This window comes from Sorex fumeus, unplaced genomic scaffold (assembly GCF_029834395.1).
Source record: "Sorex fumeus unplaced genomic scaffold, SorFum_2.1 ptg000063l, whole genome shotgun sequence".
Taxonomy (NCBI): domain Eukaryota; kingdom Metazoa; phylum Chordata; class Mammalia; order Eulipotyphla; family Soricidae; genus Sorex; species Sorex fumeus.
In genome coordinates, this window is record NW_026606120.1 from 9,493,749 (window position 1) to 9,500,821 (window position 7,073).

Sequence of the window (7,073 nt, forward strand, 5' to 3'; positions counted from 1 at the left end):
GGGGCAGGAGATTAGTCCTGGGGGTTCCTGGTCTCAGAGTTTCACTTCTCCCTCAGCAACCTGTGTCAGTGCCTTCTGCCCGGATATTCGTGACGTAACCCCAGTCCTCACTTCCATTGGGCGTTTCTGTCTAGATCAGCCAATCAGCGTCTGCGACGCTCCCAGTTATAAACTGCCAGCAATCTCAAGGGAGTCAGAATCCACTTGATTCCTTCAGTATGTGGGAGGTGCGACCCCTCCTGCTGCTGCTCTCGGGGGCCCTGGCCCTGACCCAGACCCGGGCGGGTGAGTGCGGGGTCGGGAGGGGAGTTCGTTGCGGGGGGAAGGGTGGAAATTTCCAGGCATTGCTGTGCAGGACCCCCTAGAAGGAGTTTCTGGGGTTCCCTGCCCGGGTGCCTGCCCCCGAATGTTCCTTCTTGTCCCCCCAACCTTCAACTCCGCCCGCGCCCCCTAAGCCTCGCCCTTGTCGGTTCCTCCCCGGTTTCCTATCTCCCTCCCCCCCTCCACCTTCCCCCATCACCCTGGCCCCTGGGCGCGCGGGGCGGCGGGTCAGGCCGGGTCTCACCCCTTCCCCTCCCCCAGGCCCCCACTCCCTGCGGTATTTCGACACCGGCGTGTCCCGGCCCGACCTTGGGGACTCCCGCTTCATCTCCGTCGGCTACGTGGACGACACAGAGTTCGTGCGCTTCGACAGCGACTCGGCGAGTCAGAGGTTGGAGCCGCGGGCGCCGTGGGTGGAGCAGGAGGGACCCGAGTACTGGGAGCGGAACACGCGGAGAGCCAAGGGCACCGCACAGACTTTCCGAGCGAACCTGAACACCGCGCTACGCTACTACAACCAGAGCGAGGCGGGTGAGCGCGGCCGGGTATGGACGAGCCAACACGGGGACGGGCCGGGTCGCCCGAGGCGGGTCCGAGCATCCCGGAGGCTGAGGGACCCGCCCCGGACCTTGACCGGAAGGGACCGGGCCCCGGTTTCGTTTTCGTTCCAGTCTAATCTGTGCGGGGCGGGTCAGACTCTCACACGTACCAGAGGATGTTCGGCTGCGACGTGGGGTCCGACGGGCGCCTCCTGCGCGGGTACCGTCAATCCGCCTACGACGGCGCCGACTACATCGCCCTGAACGAGGACCTGCGCTCCTGGACGGCGGCGGCGGGCACGCAGGCTTGGCGAACCCAGCAAAAGTGGGAGCAGGAGGGTTGGGCTGAGCACTGGAGGAACTACATGGAGGGCAGGTGCCTAGAGTCTCTCCGCAGATACCTGGAGCACGGGAAGGACACGCTGCTGCGCGCAGGTACCGGGTCCCTGAGGGTGAGGACCCCTGACCGCCCCTGGCTGGGCGACTCCCCACAAGGGGGGACACAAGAGGTTTCAGTGTCAGAACAGCGCCCCTTCCTCAGTCAGGAGAGGGACGGACCCCCTGGTTTCCATGTTCTGTACCCGCCCTCCCCTCAGGCCCACCCTGTGTCCACAGGACTGTGAAGGACCCGAGTGTCCCTGGGGGAGGGGCGAGCTCCTCTGAAATAACGAATGTGGGTTCCTGGACCCGGCAGCCATCTGTGAACTCGCTCAGGTCTTAGCTCTGACTCCTGCTTCTCTCACTCTCACCCTCCTCCCAGGGCAGGACCAGAGTCACTGTGTCCTAGAGAACCTAACCTCCTTCCCAAACCCTGTTCTAGTACTTTCCAAGCAATAGGATTTTATCCAGTTTCTCCAGCCAAGTTTGTGTCTGGATTTTTGCTTCCTATTCCAAACCAATGATCCTGTTCAACCCCATTATGCAAGTGACCAAAAGTGTGAATTTTCTCATTTTCACTCCTTAGAACCCCCCAGGAGACACATAACCCACCACCCTTTCTCTGACCGGGAGGTCACCCTGAGGTGCTGGGCCCTGGGCTTCTACCCTGCTGAGATCACCCTAACCTGGCTGCGTGAAGGGGAGGACCTGACCCAGGACACAGAGCTGGTGGAGACCAGGCCTTCGGGGGATGGAACCTTCCAGAAGTGGGCGGCTGTGGTGGTGCCTTCTGGAGAGGAGCAGAGATACATGTGCCGTGTGCAGCACCAGGGGCTGCTGGAGCCTGTCACCCTGAGATGGGGTAAGGAGGGGGACAGGACACAGAGCCTGTTCTCAGGCATCAGGGTTGGTCCCTCTGGGGAACTACTGAGGGTCAGGCTGAGGCTGGTGTCAGACCCTCTCTTCCTTCCCAGAGCCCCCTTCTCAGTCCACCATCCTCACTGTGGGCATCATTGTTGGCCTGGCTCTCCTCGGGGCTGTGATCACTGGAGTTGTGGTGGTAGTTGTGATCAGCAGGAGGAAGCGCTCAGGTAAGACGGGGGAAGCAGGTGATGGGAATCTGTCCAACCTGGCAAGTCTTGAGTCTTGTCCCCCTTTAGAGTTCCCCCTATATTAGTTCTCCTGCCGCATTATCAGGAGCACCACCCACCCCTGTGCAGTTGCTCACACTCCCCCTGTGTGTGCCGCTCTCAGGTTTGCTCACGAAAGACACTTTCGCCTCCATAAGCAGGGGATGAACATGGGTCCCAGTGTCCCAGGTCATAGAAACAGTCCCTGCTGAGCACACACCGCCAGGAGAAGGCTCCTCAGTCATGGAGTATTTCCTTCCTACGTGTTTTCTGGTCCTGCCCTCAGTCTTCAGAGTTCTGACGCTTCCCTGGGGTCCAGGCCTAGAGAGCTGCTCTGTGGCCTCAGAACCCAGTGCTCTTCCTCACCTTCCCTGGGATGTTTCCTTCCCACAGGTGAGAAAGGAGGACAGTACACTCAGGCTGCAAGTAAGTGTGGGCAGGGCTGGGGCCCTGGAATCCTGGGGATAGGGATTGGGAGCTCCTGTACCCTTAGTTCCTCCTCTAGTCCCAACCCTTGTGGTTCTGACCTTGCCCTGTTTGTTCCTCCCCAGACAGCGACAGTTCCCAAGGCTCTGATGAGTCTCTCTCGAATCCTAGAGGTGAGACTCTGGAGGCTGGAATGGGTGGGATTGGGCAGAAGGGACAGGACTGGGCTTGGCGGTTCTTTGAGAGGGATGCTGGGAGCTTGCTCAGGATGTCACCACTTCTGTCACTCACCTGAGTCTCTTCATTCTTTTCTCTTATAGTGTGAGACAGCTGCCCCGCTGGGTTTCCTCACATCCCAGTGTTGTTATTCAAGAACTGCTGATTCTCTTTCTGCCCTGGGACCTGAATGTGTCTGTCCTGCCACTTACGGTGATGGGAGAGACTGGCCCACCCCTGCCCACCGGGCCCTCCCCACACTGACCTGCGTTCTCTTGCTGATGCTCTGGGCTGTGCCAGCAGAGACAGGAGTCAGCCGTCTCCATGTGTTAGCTTCTTGTTTTCCTGAATAATGTTTCTCCCTTACTGAAATAAGCATCTGATTTGCACTTTTTCTAATTCCTGTTTTGTGGGATTGAGGGTTAATAAAGGAAATCCCTGAAATTTGAGAAGGAACAAATGGAAATCCTGAGACCTTCCATGTGTTTTCTGTTTTGATTTGAGTCTGTCCCAGATGTGACAGGAGAGGCTTGAGGGGATGGCGAGTGGGTGGGGGGGAGCAGGGAGACAGACCTTTGCCCAGTCTGTCTCTGTCTCAGTCACTGTGGGTTCTGATGTGGTCACTCATCTGTCTGGGTCATCTCTCCTACTCCTTGTCCTGGTCCCTCAGTAGTACCATGTCCCACAGGCCCTTGCTCACAGGGACTCAGGTCACACTTGGCCTCATTCTGTCCCAGAACCATGGGCAGTGAGGGCTTCTGTGCTGGTCAGTCTAGGTTCAGTCCTGAGCCTGCTCCTCAGCCCCATCTGGATTTTTCTATGTTACTTCTGTGCAGTAGACTGCCTGTTCTCTTGTACACACATTCATAGCTCATTCTCTCAGTGTGTGTTCCCATCTCTGAGCCTCAGGAAGCATTTGCCTCTCACTGTCCCCTCAAGACCAGCCTGAACCCTGCACACAGTAGCCTCTGTGGTATCAAGAGTTGAGTTTTCACCACAATGAGATATCACTTCACACCACAGAGACTGGCCCATATCCACAAGAAACAGTGCTGGCACGGATGTGGTGAGAAAGGGACACTCCTTCACTGTTGGTGGGAATGCCGACTGGTTCAGCCCTTTTGGAAAACAGTATGGATGATTCTCAAAAAATTAGAAATTGAGCTCCAGCAATACCACTCCTGGGAATATATCCGAGAGAGGCAAAAAAGTATACTCGAAGTAACATCTGCAATTGTCTGTTTATTGCAGCACTCTTTACAATAGCCAGAATCTGGAAAAAACCTGAGTGCCCAAGAACAGATGACTGGTTAAAGAAACTTTGGTACATTTACACAATGGAGTACTATGTAGCTGTTAGAAAAGACGAAGTCACAAAATTTACATGCAAGTGGTACTACATGGAAAGTATCATGTTAAGCGAAATGACTCAGAAAGAAAGGGATAGACACAGAAAGATTGCATTCATCTGGGGAACATAAAGTAACAAAATAGGAAACTAACACACAAGAATGGCTGAGATTAGTACCAGGAATTTTACTCCATGACTTGGAGGCCAACCACACATACTAGGGGAAAAGGGAGCTCAGATAAAGAGGGGAACACCAAATAAAGGTGTTGGGAAGATCCTCCCAGGATGGGAGAAGCATGCTGAAAGTAAGACTATAGACCAAACATGATTGTCACTCAATGTCTCTTTTGCAAACCACAACACCCAAAAGGAGAGAGAGAACAGAGGGGAATGCCCTGCCACAGAGACAGGGTGGGATGGGGGGATGGGGGGTGGGAGGGATACTGGGATCCGTGGTGGTGGGAAATGGGCACTGGTGGAGGGATGGGTACTTGATCATTGTATAATTGAAACCCAAGCACAAAAATGTGTAAGTCTGCAACTGTACCTCATGATGTCTCACTATTAAAAGTTTTTTTAATAAAAAAAAAAGAGAGATGAGTTTTCAGACTTGCCATGTTGGAATTCAGCCATCCCACCTACTTTCAAACTTAGGGGTTAGATAATGGGATCTTGAACCCAAGATCCTCTTCTAAGAGAGAAAGTTCTGTGTGCTGTGGGGTGCCAGTGTGGGAGGGAGGTAAAGGGAGGGTGAGAAGCTCTTGTGAGAAAAGTGGAGGTGACATCGATGTCACTTGGAGTAGACATTGTAGCTGCTACAGCACAGTATGTCGGTTGATGTTGCATGAAATAGACAGTGTCTCTACTATAGTCTACACTGATCCTCTGTCTACCCACTGTGCAGATATGGGGTTATTTTGGGGTCCATCAAACAACAGAGAATTAAAATCAGGCAAAACTAAACCACAATGCCCAAAAGTAGAGAGAGAATATGGGGAAATTGTCTGCCATGGAAGCAGGGGGAGGGTTAGAAAGGGGGGACATTGGTGGTAAGAATGGTTGCTGGTGGAGGGATGGGTATCTGATCATTTTATGACTGAAATTCAAATATGAAAGCATGCTTTGTTTGTTTTGCTTTTTTAAAAGTAGTTCACAATATTTCATTACATTTAATATTCAAACAACAATCCCACCACCGTTACACATTTTCACTACCATATTATGGGTGTTTCTATCCCGAATTCCAATCCCTGCCCCAAAGCAAAACCAAAATAATATATTTTGTATTGTTTGTTACAAAAAATGGATAAAATGCTACCAAAAAAGTATCCTTAGAGGAAAGAGTGTGGAGATTGAAACATGAAAGCTTTGTAACTGTATCTCATGATAATTCAATAAAAAAGAAAAAAATAAGAAAATCAGGCAAAATTTACCAGCCTTTGAGCTTTAATAGGAAGGGACAGACTTACGGCTGAAAATATAATAACCAAAGCGAATGTCCTGGTTTGAAATTGGTAATCTGCGGGGAATGGGACCCACTTATAAGAGTGTGGGGACTGGGACAGTGGCTGTTTTCCTTGCTCTGTCAGTGTGGCTCCACAGGAAGGAGACCTTTGAGGGAATATGGAATGATGTGAGGGTCTGTCTGTGTGGGTATGTGGGGCCATGCAGGGAATGTCAGTGTAAATGCACCAGGGCAGGCACGAGTCTGTGTCAGGGAAGAGGAGGCAGCAGTGTGGCTGGAGCAGTCACTGAGATGAGGTCCTGGTGCCTTCAGGTCACGAGGCTGCTGTGACTCTGGAAGATTTGCCTTTTATCTAAGAGGGGCAGCTACAGGCAGGTTTGAATGAAAGTTGAGGCTGGTGCAATTATTTCTGGGTGTTCAGTCTGGCTGCTGTGCAGATGGACAGGTGAGGGGACAAAGAACTGCAGGGAACTGGGAAACTGGTGCAGATTCCAGGGAAGAGATGTTGAGGGCTTTGGGGTGTGAACAGGTGAAACAATGGAACTGACTGGATTCTGCAGGCATTTGAAGCTGGACTTTACAGCATTTCCCAATGTATGGAATCTGGGTTTGATCCTGGCACCCTGTGTGGTCCCCTGAGCAATGCCAGGACTGATTCCTGAGTGCAGAGCCAGGAGTAAATTCTAAGTACCGGCCCAAAACAGAAATATAGTAAGGGAATAATAACTGTCAAAATAGAACTGAAGATTTTGTCTATAGAACAGAACTTACTTGGAGGGGGAGGGGTCTTTGGGACATGGCAGAGGGAAGTGGGGTCTCTGGTGGTGGGAGTGATATTATATACGAAAAGTTTCATTTTTTCATCATCCTGTTATTCGTCGATTGCCTCGAGCAAGCCCCAGTAAAGTCTCTTTCATCCTAGCCCTGAAATTATATTCAAGGCTCTTTAGGAGAACCTTGTAACAATGATGGGTCTCATTCTCCTACATGAAAAGTATGAGTAACAATATTGTAAACCCATGTGCCTAAATTAAAATGCCAAAAAAGGGGGTAGGCTAAAAATGTTTAAAATATTCTTTAAAAACATAAGGGGGTATGGTGCCACCAGCAGGTCAATCTGTACCTGTGCGGCGAGTGCATCAGCAGCCTGATGGCACCATCAGACTTTCAGATACCCCAAAATTGTTGCTGTGCCTTTGGCCAGACCCCAAAAACTTGGGGCAAAGTTTACTAAGAAAGTAAATGGC

General features: G+C 51.9%; 1 protein-coding gene across 1 annotated transcript; it reads left to right on the forward strand.

Annotated features, from left to right (window-relative positions):
• Positions 1-218: 218 nt before the first annotated feature.
• Positions 219-3,223, forward strand: LOC130035203 (class I histocompatibility antigen, Gogo-B*0102 alpha chain-like). Its single transcript, XM_056126765.1, has 8 exons — positions 219-285; positions 583-852; positions 1,017-1,295; positions 1,825-2,100; positions 2,213-2,329; positions 2,762-2,794; positions 2,920-2,967; positions 3,115-3,223. Exons 1-8 carry the CDS (start codon positions 219-221, stop codon positions 3,117-3,119), a joined length of 1,095 nt encoding a protein of 364 aa, XP_055982740.1. The 3' UTR covers positions 3,120-3,223.
• Positions 3,224-7,073: the final 3,850 nt, after the last annotated feature.